Source organism: Dissoconium aciculare (assembly GCF_010015565.1).
Source record: "Dissoconium aciculare CBS 342.82 unplaced genomic scaffold K489scaffold_16, whole genome shotgun sequence".
In the NCBI taxonomy this organism is placed as follows: domain Eukaryota; kingdom Fungi; phylum Ascomycota; class Dothideomycetes; order Mycosphaerellales; family Dissoconiaceae; genus Dissoconium; species Dissoconium aciculare.
In genome coordinates, this window is record NW_022984966.1 from 313882 (window position 1) to 336691 (window position 22810).

General features: G+C 51.2%; 10 protein-coding genes across 10 annotated transcripts; 7 read left to right on the forward strand and 3 right to left on the reverse strand.

Annotated features, from left to right (window-relative positions):
- Positions 1–253: 253 nt before the first annotated feature.
- Positions 254–1657, reverse strand: K489DRAFT_326991 (eukaryotic translation initiation factor 3, subunit 6; the record flags this gene model as incomplete). The annotated part of the gene is made up of 2 exons (XM_033601949.1): positions 254–467; positions 540–1657. The coding sequence occupies 2 exons, from the start codon at positions 1655–1657 to the stop codon at positions 254–256; spliced, it is 1332 nt and encodes a 443-aa protein (XP_033455787.1).
- A 229-nt stretch (positions 1658–1886) lies between these two features.
- On the forward strand, positions 1887–2956 carry K489DRAFT_346044 (uncharacterized protein). Its single transcript, XM_033602336.1, has 2 exons — positions 1887–2134; positions 2196–2956. The coding sequence occupies exons 1-2, from the start codon at positions 1951–1953 to the stop codon at positions 2669–2671; spliced, it is 660 nt and encodes a 219-aa protein (XP_033455788.1). The 5' UTR covers positions 1887–1950; the 3' UTR covers positions 2672–2956.
- Positions 2957–3146: 190 nt separating this feature from the next.
- Positions 3147–3978, forward strand: K489DRAFT_89616 (Sm-like ribonucleo protein). Its single transcript, XM_033609019.1, has 2 exons — positions 3147–3241; positions 3321–3978. The coding sequence occupies exon 2, from the start codon at positions 3430–3432 to the stop codon at positions 3790–3792; it is 363 nt and encodes a 120-aa protein (XP_033455789.1). The 5' UTR covers positions 3147–3241; positions 3321–3429; the 3' UTR covers positions 3793–3978.
- A 955-nt stretch (positions 3979–4933) lies between these two features.
- K489DRAFT_413564 (uncharacterized protein) lies at positions 4934–5957 on the forward strand (the record flags this gene model as incomplete). Its single annotated transcript, XM_033608055.1, has 2 exons — positions 4934–5014; positions 5091–5957. The coding sequence occupies 2 exons, from the start codon at positions 4934–4936 to the stop codon at positions 5955–5957; spliced, it is 948 nt and encodes a 315-aa protein (XP_033455790.1).
- Positions 5958–6902: 945 nt separating this feature from the next.
- On the forward strand, positions 6903–7418 carry K489DRAFT_374108 (uncharacterized protein; the record flags this gene model as incomplete). Its single annotated transcript, XM_033603490.1, has 1 exon — positions 6903–7418. The coding sequence occupies one exon, from the start codon at positions 6903–6905 to the stop codon at positions 7416–7418; it is 516 nt and encodes a 171-aa protein (XP_033455791.1).
- A 673-nt stretch (positions 7419–8091) lies between these two features.
- Positions 8092–9093, forward strand: K489DRAFT_89641 (uncharacterized protein). The gene has a single exon (XM_033609020.1). It carries the CDS (start codon positions 8544–8546, stop codon positions 9045–9047), a length of 504 nt encoding a protein of 167 aa, XP_033455792.1. The 5' UTR covers positions 8092–8543; the 3' UTR covers positions 9048–9093.
- Positions 9094–9473: 380 nt separating this feature from the next.
- K489DRAFT_391122 (uncharacterized protein) lies at positions 9474–10570 on the reverse strand (the record flags this gene model as incomplete). Its single annotated transcript, XM_033606662.1, has 2 exons — positions 9474–9727; positions 9802–10570. 2 exons carry the CDS (start codon positions 10568–10570, stop codon positions 9474–9476), a joined length of 1023 nt encoding a protein of 340 aa, XP_033455793.1.
- Positions 10571–11938: 1368 nt separating this feature from the next.
- On the reverse strand, positions 11939–12749 carry K489DRAFT_89687 (uncharacterized protein). Its single transcript, XM_033609021.1, has one exon. The coding sequence runs from the start codon at positions 12450–12452 to the stop codon at positions 12003–12005; it is 450 nt and encodes a 149-aa protein (XP_033455794.1). The 5' UTR covers positions 12453–12749; the 3' UTR covers positions 11939–12002.
- Positions 12750–12973: 224 nt separating this feature from the next.
- K489DRAFT_413567 (uncharacterized protein) lies at positions 12974–14500 on the forward strand (the record flags this gene model as incomplete). The annotated part of the gene is made up of 1 exon (XM_033608056.1): positions 12974–14500. The coding sequence occupies one exon, from the start codon at positions 12974–12976 to the stop codon at positions 14498–14500; it is 1527 nt and encodes a 508-aa protein (XP_033455795.1).
- Positions 14501–14932: 432 nt separating this feature from the next.
- On the forward strand, positions 14933–21934 carry K489DRAFT_434953 (P-loop containing nucleoside triphosphate hydrolase protein). The gene is made up of 5 exons (XM_033608580.1): positions 14933–17932; positions 17997–18431; positions 20269–20379; positions 20443–20947; positions 21004–21934. Exons 1-5 carry the CDS (start codon positions 14990–14992, stop codon positions 21723–21725), a joined length of 4716 nt encoding a protein of 1571 aa, XP_033455796.1. The 5' UTR covers positions 14933–14989; the 3' UTR covers positions 21726–21934.
- The last annotated feature ends 876 nt before the right edge of the window (positions 21935–22810 follow it).

Genomic DNA, 22810 nt, shown 5'->3' on the forward strand with positions numbered 1-22810 from the left:
AGCTTGCCTTATTTTGGATGCCCCTCACAGTCCGTTACGAATGCTTGATCGAACACTCGCTTTTAAAACCATCGTCATCAACGTAATGGCGCAATCTAGAGCCATGCTGACAAGACCAGAACACGTCTTTGCACCCCAGAATTCGTGGTCATAGGAGTCGTCAACATCATTCGGGACCTTTCTTTTCCATGGTCGTCATGGTCACATTCTGGCCTTCAGCGAGAAGGAATCCCAAATCATTCCAATCCGTCTCTCACTTTCCAACAGCCTGGCTCAGCACTTGAGTCCGGAAGAAACCACCCTTGGTCCGCTCGATGACCTGCTGGTAGACGTTCACTGGCGGGTGGTTCATCAAGACCGTGCCGGCCTTGTAATCGATCTTCGCATCCACACGCGTGTCGCGGATGAGGTTAACAATCCACTTCTCACCTTCGGCATGCGTAAGACCCAAGCGGGTGGAGAGATCCCTGAAGAAAAAGACAAAAGGTTAGCAGCCATCCTACAAATCATATCTCTAGGTCGGGGTGACGAGAACTTACTTAATATCAATCCGCTGGTGAATTTTGCAATATGACTCAGAGATGAGGTGGCGGGCAGCATCGAGGAAAGCATCGGCTGAAGCGACCAAGAAGAAGTCCGCTCGAAGAATCTCATCTGCCTCCAGCAGCCGCTTTTGAGCTTCCTCAAAGTCAAAGTCCAAGAGCAGCGCCTTGACGAAGCTCGTTACAGGATCGTTGTACTCGTACTGCTCCTGGCGGACGACCCGGACGAGATCCTTCAATTGCTTCTGGTAGTTGCCGTAGACAAAGTTGCTCTTACCGCTGGGTCGGTTTCGGTTGGTGATGATGGCTGCGCAGAGATACCGTAGAATCCAAGGGCATGAGGTCTGGATGGTGTTGATGTAGGCAGGTGAAAAGAACAACTCCGTGAGGGTCTCTCGCGCAGGCTCGTAGTTGAAGAAAGGAAAGAGTGACCAGTGGCATAGCCATGTCCGGTGTTGAAGTTGTGCGAGAGGGTTGTTGAACAGACGAGACTCGATGCTCTCCTTGAGCTTGGTCACCTCCTCCAATGCGCTCTCCCAGTTGACACTCAGAATATCCGCAGCCAGTTTTCCCCACGTCGCCGCGTTGACTTTGTCGTTGTCGGTGGAAAGAATACGGAATTGGTAGAGCAGCTCTGATGCGCTGCCGTAATCTCCGCAGGCATATTGAAATTGGCCGAATTCGTATAGCTGGTCCACCATTTGGGGAGTGACATTGTGCGTCTCCTTCAAGAAGTTCATATTGCTCGTCTTGTCCGATCGCAAGTTGTTGATGACATCCGTGTCGCCCAACAGATTCTGGATCTTCTCCGTCTCCTCCTCAAACTTTTCCCGCCGAGCCAACACATCCTCACGCTTCTTGGTGTACTCCTGTGGTCTCTCCTTCAATCCGTTTAATTGTGCATAAAGGTCACCGACAAAATCGAACATGTTGGTCTCCTTGAGGAGCGCATATTTCATTTGTGTGATATCGCTGATGTCCTCGTCTTCCGGGGTTTGGTCTTCCAAAAAGTTCAGCAGCGGGTATGCCATGTGTCGGTCCAGGTTGGGTATCAGCTGGGCAAGAAGGCTGTACTTCTTGACCAATTCCTGGTTGTCACCATCCGAGGCCGCCATGATTGCGATAGCAGATTCTGTGGTGATTGCAGAGTCGCGAACAAAACGCGCATTCGTCAAAGGATGGTCGTTCTTGTGGTGGGGCAGCGGAATTGTGCTGCCAAGACTTCGCGTGGAGAGGGCGGGAGTCATCGAGGCAAAATGATGAAGCGAGTCATGACTAAGCATTCGGTGGTTTGATGCGACAGCCGACAAATGCGCGTTGGAGAATTGTCGAAAGAAAGCTCCCCTTACATTATCGACGACTCCATCAAATACATCTCAACATCACCACACTATCACGCGCAGCCATCATGGCAGGGATTGTACCCATCATGCCTTTTCTCAGACCATTGGCTCCTCCCCGACCGTCAACAGTCCGACAATTCCTCCAATATTCTACAACAGCGGCACGGTGCTCGATTCAACAAACAGAATCATTTCGATCACCCCGAAGCACAAGTCCTGCTAGACCGAGATCACAAAGGCCTCTGCAAGGTATGTCCTTGTGAAGATACATTTCCAGAAAATTCGTTCAGAAGTCTAACGCCGTAACCAGATCGCAATCTGCTCGCGTCTCGCAAAGCGGATGTTAGTTATCCGCCTCCAAGTTTCGTCTCCGACCCTCGTCCCAAAATCTCTCGTGCATCTCGCCGGTCGAGTAAAGCATTCAAAGACCGCTCCTACCTCAAAACCGCCGCCGAAGCTCCCGGCTACGGAACTCGACCACCGCTCAACCCTTTGCCCGTGGAATTCCTGCCAGAAGAGCAGAGCGCACCCAACCTACCTTACTTCGTCACCCGCACGCGCGCCCACGAGCTGCCGATTTACGAGGATGCGAAGCGCGGTGGAAACCTTTTCCTCACGTATGTGAAAAAGGTGGATGGAGATCTGACCGCGCTACGGGATGTGTTGAGGGAGAAACTAAGCTTGGATGAAAAACATGTCATCATCAATGCTCGGACGCGACATGTTATCATCAAGGGGCATTACAAACAAGAAGTCATCCAATATCTGCGGGAGCGGAGGTTTTAAATGATGGGCGCTCAACAGGAGAGGAAATGCTCACACCTATTTTAAGGGAATTGGTCAGATGGAGGACTGGGCGTTGGGCAAGATGTATTATGGTCCGGGAAGAGAGTTTGTATTCTACTGTACAAAATTGTCGAGCCATACTTTGACTGCTCGATCTCGTGAAAGTTGTATGTACTTGTCAGTGAGTATCATGTCGAATCTGTTACAATATGTTTGTCAGCACGCCCATTTTTGACGACATGCTGAGGAATTTTACTACGGGAGTCAAGGCAATACCATCGCCGCAATCGGTTGTTTGTCCATTGCATACTACAAGCGTATCTAGGTATGGTTCAGTTGTGGAGGCTGCTAGCTATAACGCAGCGCATCCGTTCAATATCACAGCAAGGTCACGTGACTGTCACTCCAATCTCGAATGCTTACATAATTTCATGAAATCGCGACGTCGAACTTTCGATAATCGAGCACACGAGAACTTCATGCGCGATCGAAATCAGCGCAATCGCACATCAAATAACTCATTTTGCGCAGAGTCGACCGACTCAATACTGCAATCATGAAGCTCGTCCGGTAAGTCGCGACGCTTTCCCCACCATAATCCTATCCCTCCTCGCATCAAGTGCTGAACGAGACCCTCTCTTTCCCAAAGGCGACCGCAGCGCACCAAGTCCCAATACATTACGAGACGAGGATGAAGAAGAAAAAGAAGCTCCGGCTGACCACAGACATATATTCATGATCGCGCCATCAGATTCTTGATGAAATGCCACAGCGAGACTGTCACGATCGAGCTGAAGACCGGCACCATCATCAGCGGCACCATCGCGTCCGTCTCGCCGCAGATGAACACCAACCTTCGCAATGCGAAAATGACGCCCAAGAACGGCGCGCAGGTCGCGCTCGAACATCTCAGCATCCGCGGTAGCACCATCCGTTACTTCATCCTGCCGGACTCCCTGCCCTTGGACACATTACTCATCGACGACGCGCCCAAGCCGAGGAACAAGGCGCGTAAGGAGAGCGATAAGGCTGCGAGCGGACCTCGTGGTGGAAGGGGAGGTGGTATGCGTGGTGGACGAGGAAGGGGAGGAGGACGAGGTAGAGGACGTGGCAGGTTTTAAGGGAACGAAGCGAGATCTCACCAAAGCGGTGCAGATGAAGGTGCTGGGGAAGAGGCGACTTGGAATCTACTGCTGTTGGGACTTGCTTGATCTGCGCCATCGACAGAGTGCAGGCGGGCGTCTCGATACAACCAGTGACTTTTCATGGATTCAAGTGCAGGCACTCGTTCAGCCTCGACGATGCTCGCACTGAGGTTCGATTCTCACACCAATTCTTGTGCTGATGCGACCGCAAACGAGCCGGACATACAATCAGACGGATATGAAATGCGCAAGGGGAGTTGTTTGTCCCATTCGCAAAGGATCTCACGAGCAGATCTCTTGCCGTCGAGGCACAAGCTCGAGGTCGCTCGTCAAAATTGGTATGGATGCTCACACATTCTCACTGTGACTAGGCCATTGAACGGATGTGACGAAGGTCGCGTTTCGGAATGAACACATGACAATTTTCAAATGGAACTTCAAAATCTCTCGTCCTTCCCTCACGTAGGTGCCCACTACACCGGCTGTTGGATTCTTGAATTCATGACAATCCTCCAAAGGACACGCCAATCCTCCCACCGTGCGAACGTGTGAAAGTTCCATCCACGCCTCGTCGTGCAGCGCCATCCCGACTTGTACTTTCACTGGCCACGGGCGACATGCCTGCATGCGATACTGGGCATTCCCTGATTATTGACTTGTCTGGTTGTTTCTTCGCATTCCATTCATCTTGTTGCAACTGACAAACTTCTTCGCTGCGGGTGTGTCAGTGTCGCTTCACGTGTCACTTGCACATGCTTGTTCGCCAGCTACTAGCCAGGTAAGCAAGGTTGGCAAGCAGTGCATTCATGCTCATCACATGCCGAGGTTTCGACATCACCACTGAACTTGTCAGTGTCACTTCTTGCACTCCAGCGGTACATTCATTCTTTCCCTTTACTCATCACCTTCTTCCACTCCTGCTTCTTGCAACACAACTACCTGCTTCACTCTAATCTTCATACTGTCTAAGCGAACAAACGACGACAACAACATCGGCAACCTCTGACAAGCTTTCATCAATCATCATCCGCTTCGTCACATGAGCATATCTGTCTCTCATCGACATTTCAGACATTGTCTTGACTCCACCGCTCAATAACATCCCTTCATATCAATCATGACGCTCAACTTGAACGAAAACGATCAGAGGGTGATTTTGCTAGCACATCAAGCTACACCAGTGACTAATTGGCTTAAGGTATGGCTGAAATTTTTACGGACGTGTTGTGCAAGTCTACTATGCTATAGAAATTTCTGACGAATGCAGTATTCAGCCCGACTTCGAGAAGCTGATGTTGCTCGGCGGTTACAAGAATCGAGGATCAGCTAACACCTCATTCTGGCAAGTCATGAAGAAGATAAAGGATGCGATCCAGGAGGTTGAGTCTGGTCAAGCGAATGGGATCACTGCTCCCAACAGAGGCAGAAAGGTGTCTGCGCAAGCCAGTAAGACAAATCAGCCAACGACGAAGAAGCGTGCTGCAAACGGCTCCAAGATCGAGAACGAACCGCGAGATGACCTCTTGAACTTTTCTGATGTCGAGTCAAGCATCAAGTCAAAAGTTAAGACGGAAGACAAGGATGTCTCCCAGCAGTCGGGCAAGAAACGCAAGCCCACAAGCAACAGTGCGAAAGGTGGCAGTCGCAAAGCACGAGGACAATCTGCGAGCAACACGTCAGCTGCGACGAGCGCTCAACGAACCTCTGTCAATCAGGGCAACCGAAAACGTAGGGGTTCAGACGGCGGTAGTGCAGGCCTCGAGCCCGAGCGCGTGGAAGCTCACAAGAGAGCTAGGATCGAACACGATCTCATCAACGAACGCCAGGCTTACGGCTTGAACAAGCGTCACGACTCTCCCAACAATGCGCTCGAACAACCTACACCCCAGAACCCCAGCCCCAACACGCAACGTACTCTTGATGACCTCCTCAAGGATTACGACTCCCCCGAGACCGAACAAGAGCGTTTCAATCGCGAACAGGCGAGCATCGACGGTTATGGCATGACTGATGAGGAAACTGATCTGCCGGCAATGGCCCAACTTACTGCTGGCATGGTCACCTCCGATGGAATTCCAACGCAGGCGGGCGAGGCCGTTCGCAATGATTCGAGTCACGATGCTGAAATGCTCTCATTCTGATTATTTGCATTCATTTGAGGGATTTTCGAGGTCAGGAAATACGAACAGTGAGCGACACGATCTCAAGGGTATCATTGACAGGGCGTTGGGCGTTATATTCGGCGAAATCGAGAGTCGGCTCACACCCAGGCCAGGACGGCCCAGGATTCGAAAGTCACTTTGGCTAAGTGCCTGTACTTTGGTAGCTTTGAAGCAGATGACGCGACAGGTCTGGCGAGGTCGGTGTGATACGTGTGAGTGAATGGTACTACTGAGCGTTATAAGCCACGACACGACTCGTCAAATCTCTATGATTTCGTGAGACTGGGACAGACAAAAGTGTGTATATCGACTTTGAGATCTTGGAATTGAAGCCTTTTCTTCTCACGCAGACCCGATTAGCATCTGCGCTGCTCGAAGCACGAAACCTTATGTTTCGATATGCTGAAGATGCATCTGATCATTTCCATCGTCAGAACACATAAAGTTATTGACTTTCCAACAACGTAGCTCGATCGCATGGTCGCGATAGAAAGTAGCAATGAAGTAGCCTAGGGTTACGACTGAAGCGCAACACCAATGCTTACATAAACACTCCATCTGAGCCGCAACCTCATGACGCGATGATGTCATCATAATGATTTATCGTCCACTGCGACAGTCGTAATAGTTAACCATGAACATCAATTGCATGTTTTGACGACTCGTGTGAGCTGGAGAGGCGATCAGTGACAAAGCTGTCTGAACATTCGAAGCATCTGGCGCGTAGGAAAGAAGTACCGTCCTCCAGTCCATCAAGCGTCCAAGAACACTGTATCTGCGCTGTAGGGAAATTCAAGCCAAGGCCTTTCTAGATCACGACGGGAACCAGGCAATCCCCATAGGAGATCTCGAAATCGGACATATCCTCACGACGATCACGTTCCAAGAAGGGAGTCTCGATCTTTGACCAGAAGAAGAAAAAAGATGTCTCAACAAACCACCTTCAACCCAACCTCCTCCGCACCTTTCCACCGCCTGCTATCCTACTACTCCAACCGGTCCCAGAAGCCCGACAACGAAACCGTCCGGCTCGGCGACTCCCTCCGCGGCAATCTCGCCCTGGGCCTAGACTTCCCGGTGGCCCTGGGCGTCGCCATCGGCCGGCATCTCTTCCTGCGCAACGTCTCCTGGCTCTCGCTCGACATCCACATCCCGCGCGTGGGCTGGAAGACGACCCCCCTCGAGGGCGTGAAGGTCGACGAGAAGCGGGACTACTCCCGCGCGGAATTCCTGAACGTCGTGAGGCAGACCAAGGGCTGGTTCGGAGTCCTCGATGCCCTGGGTCTCTGGGCGCTGGCGGCGGACTGTCGGACGGGGAGGATCTCCGGCGAGGATGTGGTCGGGTTTCAACGGGGCACGCTTTTGCATCGGGTTGAGGAGAGGAGGAAGATTGGACGGGAGCAGGTTTTGCCTCTGGTGCGAGGCGGGCCGATTTCGTAAGTTGGAGTTTTCTTTTCGGGAGAGCAGCCCATGTTTTTCCCCTTGTTTTTTTTCTCTCGCAAACTTGTTTCTGTCTCTGTCTGTCTGTCAATTCCGCAACATGGCCATCATTTGCTGACATGAAGTTTTTTGCTCCGACAGAGTCGCGGGCCATTCATGGGCGGTGAAGAAATTCTTCAATGTGGACGTCTATCGCGTCGACGGCGGGAAGCAAGATTGAAAAAGGAAAGTCATTTCTGCGCATCATTGCACAGCAGGTAAAAGGTGGGTTACCATTTCGAGATGTACCAAATCTATCACACCGGATCGGCATCGTCGAGAGCGCATTCGCAGCGTCTCATTCCTATGATGTTCCCTCCTATCCCAGCTCTTTCACGACATTTGCGTGTTCTCTACGATTTGCGGATTCGACCTCCTTGTTTCTTCAACCGGCGACGAGGAGTTGTAGAAGATTGCCGCCCGGAAGATGTGATCCCGATGCGCCATCGAGGCTATGTCGATTGGGAGAGGGCACAGCACTCCAAGGTTCGGTTCGGCCGGACGTCCTGTGCTCGACAAAGAGAGGAAACACGATCGATGACTTTGGGGGAATTGGGGATTTTCACGATAACGACACCGTAGCCTCTTCGCGCAATCCCACACACATCCTGCTGTCTGATAAACAAGATCGCATTCCTCGGCGATGAATCCGTGCCCGAAGTGTCCAGAGACGTACGTGCTGCCTTCCGGCCGAACCTCGCCCGTTTCCCGAAAACGACGAGAGGGATCCCGATGGTCGCCCAATGTCCGATTCCGCGCTTAAATGGGGCGGACTAGCGCTGTAGTCCAGCGAGCCAGATACCTAGGTACTGTGGTGTTCTATTTGGTACAATCCATTTATCATACTCTTGATGAATGTATCCTAGTCATGATGAGTCAGCAACCACCCACCGTAAGCTTGGCTTCAGGTTTTTTGATGAATCTCTCATGATGGGGGGGAAAAAGCCCGCCGCACCGCCCATTTCCCAGCGCGGGGAAAGGGAGGTTGGGTCAATGAGCACAAAAGGGAACTAGATCCCAAAAAGGGAATTCTCTCAAAAGAAGAGCCTGCAGATGGACAGACGGGCCCGGGAATGAACCGCGGGAATGAACGTTTCAAGGGTCTTTCTCTTCTCCTCGCCTCCTCTTTTCGCGTCCCTGGCCTCTTCTTCGGCCGCCTGGGCCAGGGAAAAAAGGGCAACGAAAACGAGAACGACAAGGTTTTGCGGGACTTTGGAGCTACCCCGAAGCTACTTTTGCTACTTTCTGCGGGACCCGACTCGACTCTTTTGGCGCGGGGGTGCCTTTTGCTTATTTTGCCCCCAACGAATTAATTTCTGCCCGTACGGCTATGTACCTTGGTATTTGTTGTCGATACTGTGTTGTGTGTATACAAGGACTAGGGAATCCTGGGGCTGTGTCTTCTCAACGTTGGGAAGCGGCTCGGGATTTTTGTCATTGCGGTGTGCTCTGTGCTGTGTTCTCGTCCCGGTCGTTTTCGGTTTCGATTCCGATGAGGCAGAATCGAGTGTTCACCATTCACGCCGAAAGAATTGCTTTGCTGTGTCAAGGATACTTTTGTTTCAGATTAGAGGGGGAGGAGGTGATTGAGATTTGTGTGGCTTGATTTTTTCTAATGAGTTTGGCTTGGCTGGGTTGCTAGCGCCCTGCGTTGATTAATCGCATCTTGGTGTATGGGTCTTTACCAGAGTGATGACGAGATGTGATATGGGTAGTAATAAATCATCATTACTTCAACGTGCCAAAAATGCGGGAAAAGAGTAGAGGTGGGGGTTTTTTCAAAGTAAATCATTTTGACCTTCGTGAAGCGTCTGTCACAAATTATAGAAAGCAAAAAAGAAAAACATCGCAATTGGTTTATCGCGTGATGCAGAACAAATGCCATGTAGCGAACAATTGTTCGACATTCTCAAACTCCTTATTCATGGAACCATCAAATCAGAACAATTCCACCATCATCCTCCTCTCCCATTCCTATCTATCCCACTACGAATTTCCAACCCTCCTATCTCTCAATCACTGCCAAGGCAAGTAGGTAAGGTATACCGGGGTGGTGAAGTCAAAGTTTGACGGCAATGTCTCGTAGCGAGGGCCAGTGGTGCCGAAAACCATGTCCCAGATCTTGGTCTGCTTTCCGTAGTTGGAAGACTTGCGGTATCCCTTGCGGTGGTGCAGATCGTGGTCCTCGATCAACAACTCGGCATCGATGAGCGAGACGAATGGTGTGTTGGTGGAAGGCGGACGGCTGAGGATGCGGAGACCGGAGTGACCTGTTTAAAGGAACATGCATAGTTAGTCTACTGGTCTTGCTGTAGAGCAGACGTAACCACAGGCGGAAACTTACCAACTAGCTCTGTGAAGAAAATGTAGCTTGAGCAGATCCAGAACTCGTAGAAACCCATGGGGAAGCCGAAAATCTTCATGGTCGTGAGGGCGAGCAGAGGGATGATGACAATGTCGAAAACCTCCTGTTCGTGGTCTGCGAAGAGCGTGAGGAGAGGTGTGGGGTGCTTGGTCAAGTGATGCTGGCGGTGGAATTGCCAGAGACCGTCAACCTCGTGCATGGTGCGGTGGTACCAGTAGAAGTAGAAGTCGAGGACGATGGGGTACAATCCGATCTCAGCAACAACCCACCACGAGAAGCTGATAGGCTGCTCGCTGGGCTTGTATGTGAGCATGACAGCCATCAGCGGTCGGATGAGAGCGGTGAGGATCAAAGAATGGACGGTGCTCTGGACTGATGCATCCGGCACCTGGTCGCGAGCGTGCTTGTCGCCATCGAGGAATCCATATTTGTGTCCCGCGTTGGTCAACATGTGCAACACTTGCACGCCGGTGATGTGGTATGCGGAGGTGTAGAGAACGAAGCACCATAGTGGTGACAGATTCTTGCCGTAGTTCCAGCAGTAGAGTTGCTGGAGGATGCAAGGCCACAGGGCATGTGTCAAGACCCAAAGATGGGTTTGTGAGTGTGGTAGGTATGGCATCGGGTCATCTTTGGCGTGAACGGGGATGGGCTTCCCAATCTTGGTCGGGTGGATCTGAAGAAGGTGGAGGACCCAGTTGTGGGGTGCCCAAGTCTTCTTGTCAGACAGCCGCCAGGTGGACTTCATAGAGTCTCTGGCCCTGGAGGGCGGAGTCGTCGCAGTAACGTGCGACGACATGATGGAGAATTCTCAGGTGTTGGTGAGGTTGTGAGAGAGAACGAACGCGAAGGTCGATAGAGGATCACGAAGAGGAGGTGTTCTGTTTTCAAGAGAGTCTTTTATCCCTAGTTTCAGATTGCGCTTATCAGGGGTTTCGCCACAGCAAGGTCCAAATCTTTCTGCCTGCTGGAGTCTCGGCCGTGGCACGCTAACGGATGTGCAGATCATGCCTGACAGCGATCTAACTTCTCCACAGTACGATTGAGGGCACCAATGGCAGCACGTGGGTAGCTCCTCGGAACATGGTCCTGTCTTTTACTCCTCGGTCGTCATGTCACTCATGTGAGAGGAGTACAGCAATTTGTGCCACACACCGCATCGGGCGACACTAGTACGATTCAGTGCATCGCGATTGATCGACCAAGAATAGGTTGTAGGACTGATCGAAGCCTGTCTGTTCCGAAGTGTCGGGCACTACGGGGTGGTAATGATGGTTTTTGGGGATTGAATTGTTGTTTCTTGTATGCGCATAAACTCGATCGATCGGCTCATTAATGACCGAACCGCAATTGACGGAATCCCAACACGAGAGCAGGTCCAATTCGTCGAGCTCGCGACTGACAGGGCCCATTTCAGAACTTCTTCTTCTCGGGCCTTTTCACATTGGTTTTGAGAAATACCACTAGACAGTGCTTGAGATCTACCGGGCGATTCCATCTTCATCGGTCGATAAGCATCACGGGAAGAGAAGGTTAGCATGTCGCAAGCTTCACCGGCCGCAATTGCACGGGATGTGTATGGACGCTGGCACTTCCTTGCCAACACTCTTCATGAACTTGGTTTAGCGTTAGAAATATGACCAGCAACTGTACAGTGTGTGAGTGACGGCATTGGCAGCTCATTCGGCAATGACCAAGCTTCGGAGTTTGTTAAAAAGTGCTTCAGCGTACGGTTCACGACCCGGCGGGACGATCTTGTCAGTGCGGCACGCTCATTTATCATGCCCTTTTACTGCAAATCCGAAATTTGCAGTGAGCCAGACTTCCATTCGACCGATGGCGAGGGCATACATCGGTACTTCTCCTCACATTGTCTCAGAGAATTGCGCCACGACTTACTCTAGCGTACAGAACCAATCTGCTGAATGGTAATACTGTGTAATAATAATGTAGGAACTTGTTAAATTAGTGGCGAGGACAGCCATCCTAGTTTGAGCCTAGGACAATTGAGAGTAAGGCGTATCTTTAGCAGGGCAATAGACTTTGAGAATGTACCCGATGGCTATTCGCAGTGAATTCCCCTCACATAATTGTCGTTCAGTGGGTGTCAGATTCGAAGCGGATGAGTAACATCGATACGGCCGTGGTTGTGTCCGCGAACGAAAGCGAAGTTTGGCAAATCAAGAGTAAAGGCATCCATAGATACTTTGGTGAATATTCGCGTGGCAGTTCATGGTTTCGGCGGATCGCGCCGAGGAACGACAGCTCGCCGTTCTCGCATTCGCAAGAACGCCCGTTGCAGAATTCATGAGAATAAAGTCGCTTGCTTCCGAGGTACATACAAAGTCACAAAAGATGGCTTGCAAGCTATCGCAGAGCCTCATCTCTGGGGAAAGTCGAAAACAAGCCAATTCGACGAGGCTTACGCGCGTAACGAGTCTCCGGAGCCGCGACCAAAGCGAGCGCTTCCGAGAATTGTTGAGAACTCTCGCCGGACTGATGGCGCAATTCCAAGATGGCCATTCTCGACTATGACGGAGCAGCTGCCCCAAGGAAATCGTGAGTCGCCATATGAACCTGATCATGATCGCCGGCCATGTCTCCAGTAAGTCAGACCTGGAGATATACATGCATCGACACAGCGGACACAGCGGACACAGCGGGCACAGCGGGCGCAGCGGGCGCAGCGGATGCCGCGTGTAGGATCATGCTCGCACAATGAATGAACCTGCAGCTCGAAAAATACAATTACATATCGCGCCATCTGCATCCGAGCGAGATGTCGATTCGCAGTCATGATGGTTTGACAGGGTGCATGTTGCCATATCGAAGGCAAGCATCCAGGCAAGATCATTGATGATGAACGCATTTGACTCGACGGCGTCTTCACATGGGATCTGTCATCGCACAGCCTGGTCAGCAAATGCGGCCGAACAGATCATATCAACGTGCTTGTGCATGCATTTATTCGGGTCTCGAATCTGATGGTGGTGATTGTGACTGCTGTGCGGCGCAGGTTGCTGTTGTGGGGTAGCCCAATGTGCTGATATTTGAGCAAGCAGAAAGCCTCGTACTCCGAACTTCACGTTGCATGTCGGCAGGCGCGACTGCATGTCCACAATAGCAGAGGCAGAACATATCTCACGATACCATGGACGTGTCTGCCGATGTCGCAGCATGGCTCTCTTTTGCAGTTACTGCGATAGGCCTCGGTGGTCTTATCTCTCAAGCAAATGCAATCAATGATAAAATGGATCCTTTCCATGCGAATCGCTCAGTGGAATATCTCGGGATCTGGTTCCACAAACAGAGGCAATTTCCCTGGTTTATAATCGCTAAACCACCTCCTGTGGGCCCGGTGATCAAAGGAAGTCTGGCGCAGGGATTTTGCGGACTAAACGATCTATATTTGACCAGATTACCGCTCACGAGTAGATCGGGCAAAGCAGGCTGGGCGACATTGCTGGCTATTTTCCATGTTCGCGAGCCGGAATTGAACAGGCCGATCCCTCTAGAGGACGCGGAGAAAGGTCCCGGTTGGACCATGACGGCGTCGACCCCCTCACGAGTCCTTAACATTGCCGCCGACGATAAGGAATGGTATTTCCTCGAACAGCAACCACTTGTTCGTCACAAAGCAAACGCGTGCACAGTGATCTCGAGGACGACTCTCATGACGATCATGTGTCTGACCAACGCCCGAAAAGTCTTTCAATATAGCGACGCAGCCGGATTTCGTGCAGGATATGCCTCATATAATGGCCAATGGTACCTGACCTGGCCGATTGGGCAGGATGCCACTGTGCAATTCGCACCTCATGACTCGCACTCGCTTGCCACAGATGTTTACCCATCGAGCTTCCCTCAACGAGTCGACAAATGTGTTCAAATGCTTTCCGGTGTTGTCGTTGCTAATGATAGCACAGACCTTGGACATTTGAAGGTCGCATTTTGCGGGCGGAAGTCTCCAGGTATCTATCAGCTGAGGTATATCCGCAACGGATTTCCAGGTGCACATGGTAGCCGGCATTTGTACAACATGATGGGTGGCAAAGTATACGAAGTCGACTTTTTGCTTGCTTCCCAGCTAGGCGGTCCTGCGCAACAGACATCGCCTACACCCGATCAGATCGAGCTGGTGTTGCCGAGCACGGAGAAGAACCTTCCAGTAAGTATGATCGTTGGAGAACAGGAGCAACGTGTTCTGTGTCACGCCCTTGATGTTCTTCCCTGGTCGTCATTGTCATGGAGCATCCACCGTGGCATGCGAGATATTCTAGTCGCCTTTGCCAAACCGGTCATGGATGAATACAGATCTGCCTTGGCAGAGGCGCTTCGGCGTACGGTTTTGGAAAGGCCTCACCTTCTCGACGCTCGCGGCTGGAACCCGTTGTTCGTCCGACAGAGCATGGGTGACATGGCTGCTTCTGCTGTCTTGGCCGGCAACGGAAATTCTGGCGACCTGGTGCGTGTCGTCTCAGATATTGTGCTGGTGCTTACAGAAGGTTGGGATCGTGCTCGTTTGGATACGGTCAAGTTTTGGAGATTACCCGAGGGAAAGAGAAGCTTAGACACAGATGCTGTGGTTGCGCTGACCAAAGTTTTTGTGTTGGAGTGGAGCAATGAGTTCGATTATCAGCTCTATCACGATCTACCTATCTCGTTGTATTTCACTTGAGGCCTTTTCGACAAATCTATCTTGCGCATACAATGGATTCATATGCTCTTCAACCATTCGAGTTTGCTCATCCGCTCAAAAGTGATCATCGAGATTGTGTAGGAGCTGCAACTACTCCATTTGAGCAGAGATGGCGTTCGATGTTGGAGATGCACGATTCCGAACCTTGGTAAGCGATATGATGGAGCGAAATGACCGTCATACAGTAAGGAGATACCTTGCTATATAGCCAGCTGAGGACGGAGCATGTCCTTCCTCGATGTCGTCCATAATGAACATAGATAGTGTTGTTGAAGTTCAGCAACAGAAAGCAGCAATCTTCAATCCGCACGGACCAAGCGGGCATATTCATGAGCCCTGAAACGCGTGCGAATTAAGCGCGTCGCGTCTTCCGCAATGTCCGCATAGATAATTATTGTTGCCTTGCGGGGCCGCAGGTGTGACTTGAGAAACGACATAACTACGGGCAGCAATTGCGACGAGCAGAGGATGTCGTCAAGCAAGCGAACGCGTGACGCTGAAGATGTGGATGATTACGAAGACGGTGCATCCGCTCGCCATGTTCAACGCAAACGGTCAAGGGTTTCGCTTGCAGCAGAAAGAGACGGATCTGTTGTTTCCGACGATGAAGATGAGGAGGAGGATGTGAACGATGCGACCGCTGATGGCGATCTCCGAAGCTCGAATTCTCAAGTCAGTAGTGAAGACGAAGACGATGACGACGACGAAGTCAACGAGCTTCGTGCAACACAATTCATACAAAAGAGTCGACGAGAGCATGCAGACAATATCGCAGCGGAACAAGGAATCATTGAGGAGGTCTTTTGTCGGAATTTCATGTGCCATACGAAATTACGAATCAAGCTCGGTCCGCTGATTAATTTCATCATTGGCCACAATGGTAGCGGGAAGAGTGCCGTCTTGACGGCGCTGACAATGTGCTTGGGAGGTAAAGCTACAGCTACCAACCGTGGCGGCAGTCTTAAGAGCTTGATCAAGGAAGGCCAGGAAAGTGCAGCGTTGTCTGTGAAGATAAAGAATCAGGGCGACAATGCGTACAAGCCGGAGCTTTATGGCCGAAGCATTATCGTCGAGCGTCACTTCTCACGCTCAGGCACAAGTGGCTTCAAGATTAAGAACTCGGACGAGCGTGTCATCACTACGAAGAAGGCAGACCTGGATGACATTCTTGATTTCTTTGCTTTCCAACTGGACAACCCAATCAACGTTCTTACTCAAGATATGGCACGGCAATTCCTTTCGAACAGCTCCGCAGCTGAAAAGTACAAGTTCTTCATTCGTGGAACCCAACTCGAAACTCTCAACGGCGACTACAAGCTGATCGAAGAGCATCAAAATAACATGGAAGAGAAGCTGGCACTCCGTGTCGACGATGTCAAGATACTCCACACGAAAGCTCGAGAGGCGCATGCCAAAAAGCAACGCCTTGATGCCACTCAGAGCATCCGAGAAAAGATCGAGAGGCTCGAGCGTATGCACGCATGGGCTCAAGTGGAGGAGCAGGAGCAGGCATTGCGCGTGTGTGAAGAAGCACTGGAGAAAGCAGAGGAGGCAGTCCGCGACAAAGAGGCCGACGCGGAACGAATTGGCGGGGTTTTTGAAGGTCACAACCAAGCTTGGGAGGCTGCGAAGAGCGGCATAGACGCTCTCAAGGAGCCAATACCCGAGCTTAGAGATTTATTGGGCCAGGCGAAAGAGAGCTTTGAAAATAACACCAAAGAGATAATGAGCGTACAGGCTGAACAACGAACAATTCGCGAGAATCGAAAGAAGCAGAAAGACGTCACAAAACGCCTCGAGGGAGAGATCCGGGAAGAGCAAGCACGATTGTCGGATGCGCAGGGCGAAGCATATACTCAGCGTCTTGAAGAGCTCGAGTCGTTGAAAGAGGCGTTTGAGCAAGCAAGACTAGCACATCAGCAGCACCAGAGAGACGTTGCACCACTCGAGAAGACGCGAGACGAATGCGCCATACAAGCAGGCGATGCTGATGCTAAAATGGCACAAGCTCGAGAAGAACTTGATCGTGCAAAGGGTAGACTCAACAATCTAGCTCGGGAACAAGGTCGGAAATTTGCTGGTTACCCTGACAAGATGGAACAACTGGTTCGTGACATTGAGCGCGAGACGAGATGGAGAGCAAAGCCTGTTGGTCCATTCGGTCTGCATGTCAAGTTAATCAAATCGGAGTGGGCGTCGATCATCGAAACGACACTCGGCGGATCGTTGAATGCGTTTGCCGTGACGTGTGCAGACGATCAAAGACTGCTTGCACAAATCCTCAAAAAGTATAATTCGCAATCGTCAATATTCATCGGCAATCCGCGGCCACTGGATACTAATGGAAAAGAACCAGACAGCGATGTTGACACCATTCTTCGTGTGCTGCGGATTGATGATGATCTCGTTCGCAATACCCTGATCATCAACCATTTTGTCGAACAGACTGTCCTTATCAAAGAACAAGAAGCAGCGATGGACTACATGTATGGTTCTGGCCATCGACAGAATGTCAAAGCCACCATTGCCATGACTAACCGACCTGGGTCGGGTACACGATACGAACATAGTCGCGGTGGTCAAAAATCGAGCCCCGTCAAAGCTTGGGCGGGCGCGGCAAGGCTGCAAGTGGACCGCGCTGACCAAACTCGCATCCAGCAAGAGCGAGTCCGTGCAGCCGAGCAGGAGTTTGAGACCATCAATGAGGAACGTCGCCGTGGCCAGACCGAGCTCTCACAGGCCAAGCAAGCTGTAATTCGATGGAAGCGTGATGACGAAAGATTGCGAATTCAGGCGCAGCGGGCAGAAGACGACGTCGAGGCGAAAAATAATGAAATTGAAGCCAATCGACCACAAGATGGAAAGCTTCAAGAACTAGAACGACAACTTCAGGAAGCAAAGGACGAACTCCAGGCCGCTAGTGCATCATTTGAGGATTCCGTTGTCGCGAAAGATCGCCTTGACGAGATGGCTCGAGAGCGAAAAGACAAAGTTGACAAAGCCCGCGAACAGCTCGAGGAAGCCGAAAAGCGGATAGAGAAGGCGACTAAACGCGCCGAAAGAATCGAATCGGATCGGACTCGAGCATTGCACGAGAAGAATGAAGCTTTCGGCGCCGTTGACTCGAGCAAGAACCACGTCGTCCGGACCCGAAAGAATCGAGACGATCAGCAAGAAATTGTCATGGAATACATCAGCGAGGCGTCGAAGATCTGCGATCGCGTTCCTGTCGATCCCGGCGTCAACGTAGAAGTGCTCGATGAGCAAGTGAAACGACTGAATGATGACTACGATCGAGCGGAGAGAGAAGCCGGTGGTACAAGAGAAGAGCTAACGCGGGCCTGGTCTGTTGCGCAAACTGAGTATGTGCAGGCGAAGAGGGAGTTGAATGACCTGAGACGGCTGGAGCGGGTAAGCAATCCTTTGGAACCTTCGAACGATTCTCGTTTGCGGCAAAACTGACAAGCTCTGGCAGAAACTCAAACTCTCCCTGAATGAACGGCAGCGCCGATGGACGCTGTTCAGAAAGTTCATATCTGTACGAGCCAAGATCAACTTTCACTATCTCCTCAGCGAGCGTTCCTTCCGCGGCCGCGTCATCCTTGATCATTCCTCCAAACTCCTGGATATCAGCGTGGAGCCGGACATTAGCAAGACGAGCGACGCTGGTCGTCAAGCCAAGACTCTAAGTGGAGGTGAAAAGTCATTCTCAACCATCTGTCTCCTGCTCAGCATATGGGAAGCCATTGGAAGTCCGATCCGCTGCCTCGACGAATTCGACGTGTTCATGGATTCCGTCAATCGTAGCACGAGTATGACGATGATGATTCAAGCTGCGCGACGAGCTGTCGGCAAGCAGTTTGTGTTGATCACACCTCAAGCGATGAATAATGTGGAGATGGGTGATGATGTGAGGGTCCATCGGTGAGTACATATTCTCCACCAAACGTCGCAGTGTTACAATCGAGCTTTGCTAACTGTGGCCCTTTGTCACAGAATGAGCGATCCCGAGAGAGGACAGACAGCATTGTCGTTTGCAACATAAGCGTCTTGGGCGTTTTTTCCTTGTCTAATGAGATACCCGCGGCTTGTTTGACCGCTTAGTCTGGTAGAGGTATATAATACCATTAGGAGCATTCCTAGATGCAGATCTGCTGCTCGACGTGATGATCGTGTGTGCGACATGCTGTTCCGCACACGCAGTCGCCCTGTCTAGCATATATCACCACGCACCGTCAAATAGTCATGCAGGCGTGTTTTGGCCCCAATTACGTCCGGCAGAACATGCGCGGGTCCTGTAGGACATGACAGATGTCTGGGCGGATCTATTGATATCGTCAGCACTAGTAAAGCAGCGTCATGTCGCTCGCCACGGTCCTTCCATCGTCAGCACGGTGCATGGAAGGAATCTTCTGCGAGCAGGCGCGTTACCGCATATAACAAACGAACATAATTCGATCGTCGTGCTCGTGACCATAGACTGTTGTTGCTCTACGACGCATGCTTGTGTCTTTCGGCATTGACGTGAGATCTAGAGGATTCTGAATCCGCCGTATATGCAGCCGATTTCGAGAATCCTCCGTGAAACGGAAACTGAAGAGATATGCCTAACCGCATGTGATCTAGGCGTGTGATGAGTGGGCGCTTAGGTGCATGCCTCATTTGGGCTAACAGTTGTGATGTTCGTATCGCAGTCGCTGTGGTTATTCTTTCAAACGATGTCACAGTGACCAAATGTTGAAAAGCATTGTGCCAGAGTTGGCCTTCTGACGATGACTCTTTGCTGACGGCAATAACAACGATCGTCTGACTCGGCGATGGACAAACTTGGAATATTCGATTGATGAAGGCCCGATTCGCGAAATCAAAGATCAACCAGCCCTGGGTAAACAAGGACCCGCATCACGGATCGGCCCGTCACGCAGGCTGATCACGACCTCCACGCCAATGCCATCCATCGTCTCCTTTGCGCCCATTCGAAAATTCTCATCAGACCTCGGAGCTCGAGCGACTGTTAACCACTGTGCAGATGCACACAGGTCGCGATACGGCGACGCTAGCACGGAGGACATTCAGTCTACCGCTACTAGTGGTCTGCAAAGGGACAGCAACAGCATTGGTGTTGCTCCAAGTTCCGCCTGATACGCCGATTATGGCAAGAAGCTCACGGCTCCAAGGCTGTGATACGCAAGGACAACTGTGAAGGCACATCAATAATGTGAATCGTTCGAGTCACGAGAACTTGTGCATTTGCAGGTGAACATTGTCACATAAGGCGAACGGCATGCCACGCAGGGCTGAATGGGTGAGCCATGTCTTTCGAGGCCGGAGGGAGGGAGTCCGCATGTCGATGCGGAATTAGACTTTGCTACTAGATTGACGTTGTCAGCTCGCAGACTAAGGGCGCAGAGTGCGTGCAGAGGTGCGTGCAGTCAAGAACTAATCACACCTTGTATAGCATGCTTCAGGGTGCCACAGATGCCATCGCCCCTCTGCTCACGGCATTTTGTAGTATTACGGCATTGTATCGTACTGGTCCCAGTCATGATCAGCATTCCTTTCGTCCCTTCTTTCTTGCCGTACGCTGCGCAGGCACGAAAATGCTGAAAATCATCTGTCGCTTCACCAACGACTATCTGTGATATCAATACGTGTAAAATCATCTCTCCTCGAGTTGTTCAACTTCTTCACAGAACTTGCGCCGCATGGCGCGCCCAATGTCTCTGACAGTGCTCATTGCGTTGTAGTCCACCGGCGGCGCTGCGCAATACTTGACAGGCGCTGGTGGTCCTGGGAATCAAAACAGCACCTTTGGCAACCCATTACTCTGCCGTGCCGGTGCTGGCACGCCCAATATCGTAAGTCATCGCAGAGCGTTGCATGGAAGACCTCGCTGCAATTCAGCTGACGCAACTCCTAAGACTGGCTCGGTGACTATCGCACCAACCATCTTGCAAGGTGGACGAGCGGATGGCAGCGTCAATTTTCAGCCCGTAACTTGGGGAGTCACCGTCTACCAACCCTCCAATATCCCAGCCGACAGTGCTCGTAGCGAATTGTCTCTATGGTTCAATACAAATGGTGCAAATTATTCCGACAATTACGCTCTTGGCTGGGATACTTGCTACTTCTGGATCTCGCCTTTCTCCCTGAATACTTTTTACCGAGGACAGAAAGATAATGGGCAGTGCAAGGAGACATTGGACGCCACCTGCATAAACGATTTGAAAACCGCGGCCCAGACGCAGGCTTCATTGCTCGTCAAAAACCCAACGCCCGGTCCGAACAGTAACTTGACAAGAAACTCGCTGCCCGGCGTGTGCTCGATGATCGCTGTTGCTGTCACCCAAAATTTTCCTCCTTCGTGTGCTCGTTTCATGGGAGGCCCTGGTGCGCTATACGGCGGCGCACCATCTTTTGGTGGAGGTATGCTTTGCGAACCAAAACTGCTTGAATGGTCGAGATGTCTGACAATCAATTAGCCCTTACTGGTCCAGATTCGCTAGTAGCCGAGGCAGCGTGCACGACAAAGTATGGTTCTCTCATGTGGACACAAGTTGGCGGCTCCGATCTCAGCACATACACGATTGCATCGTGGTGGGTTCTTGGAATCATGACGCTTTTCCTTCCCATCGCAGATTATGCTCGACCTGTGACACTACCGCAGCCGGTCGCTGAGTTGTCTTGTTTCAAGGCAAACAACTTTTCCCAAGGCTCCATCGTGACATCCGACCTCCCTCCTCAACCTTCCGTTGCAGTCAACTCGTCCAATCTCAATGACTTGACCAACGGAACTCACCCGACAAACTCAACGACTGGATCAACTAATTTAGGACCTGGCTCAACGGCTTCGTCAGGCCCTGTGCAAAAGATGTTGGGCACTGGCGCGATTATCGGCATCGTGATCGGTATCCTAGCAGCCTTGGCCCTTATCGCCGGCATCGTTATATTGCTTCGTCGGAGAAAGGCCCGCTCACAGCCTGGCGCCGCGCCAGATGCGAGATACTCAGATGGCGGGAAAGCCGAATTGCTCTTCCGAAATACTTCTGTGGAGGCGCCACACATGAACACCATCTACGAAATGCCCGCACCAAAGCAGATGATGGAATTACAAGTTCGGAACCCACCGCCAGGACCATTCGAAATGCCTGCGCATAATGAGGAAACCGCGAATTTCAGTTTCGACCCATCGTACAAGCGATGAGATGACGACTTTTATGACGAATATAGATTGCGATTTTCTTTCTCCAGGCGGAGATTTTTCTTTTTCTGGACTCGCGCACGCGCGTCTTCCCAACAATTTTTGCATTCTAGCTTTCTCAATGTGTCAGATATACCCAAAATTTCGTCTCCATTTGTCCGTTATAGAAATCTTGTCGATGTTGGGTAGAATCCATGGATACCATGCAAACGCAGAAGCTGGACCAATGGTCAGCAGGGAATGTCCTGACTGTGGGCTTGATATCTTCCTTGAGCACGTGAACATTTCCAATGACCAATCCCGACACTCAAGAGGCAAGATATAGAGCACGGTAATACTTGGAACCTTTTTAAGCGAGGCTCAGCATTATCAATCAATCTCTGCCGGCGATGCCATTCGGGACATGGGCGCAACATATCCTTACATATCGCACAGGAAATGGCCACTTCTCGCGACGTCAGCAGAGTGTTCGAAGGATCGCCATGTGCTTCATTGCGTGTGCGCGTCGAGCAACCACCAACATTCCTGCATCGACGCAAAATCCCGCTACGACTCGATCAAGCATTAGCATTGCTCACCTCTTGGGGAGCACCTGGGCACACATCGAAATTGCCAACCTTGGCCAATTTCGAGAATCCTTCTCTTGATGTTTGTTGTCGCGTCATCTCCGCGTCACGTGCGCACGTGCCCTCATCAGAGGATTGACGTGATGTCCGCAACGCTCCCGGGTGTCGTGTTTTTCTCTCACGCTTCACTCCTGTATCAAGTCATTATAGCTTGACTGCTCTCTAGTCCGTCATGCGATAAGTCAGATCTCCGGATATCGTCGAATCGTCACGAGCAACGTCATACGATTGATCGCGAAGTCAGAGACCTGCATTGTTCCCGTAGGTGGGACCTGACATATACCGTACGCTCGATTATCTCTCTTACTCGTCCCCTCCCGTCACAAACAATATCCATCTAATAGACGCGAAGATTATGCTGCTCAATCAACTCTCGTGGCCAGACATCGATGCGTCATCCCAACGATCACCGTCCCGCCTCCGATGCTCGCTCGGGTGTTCCGGTGGACTTGCCGTAGACCG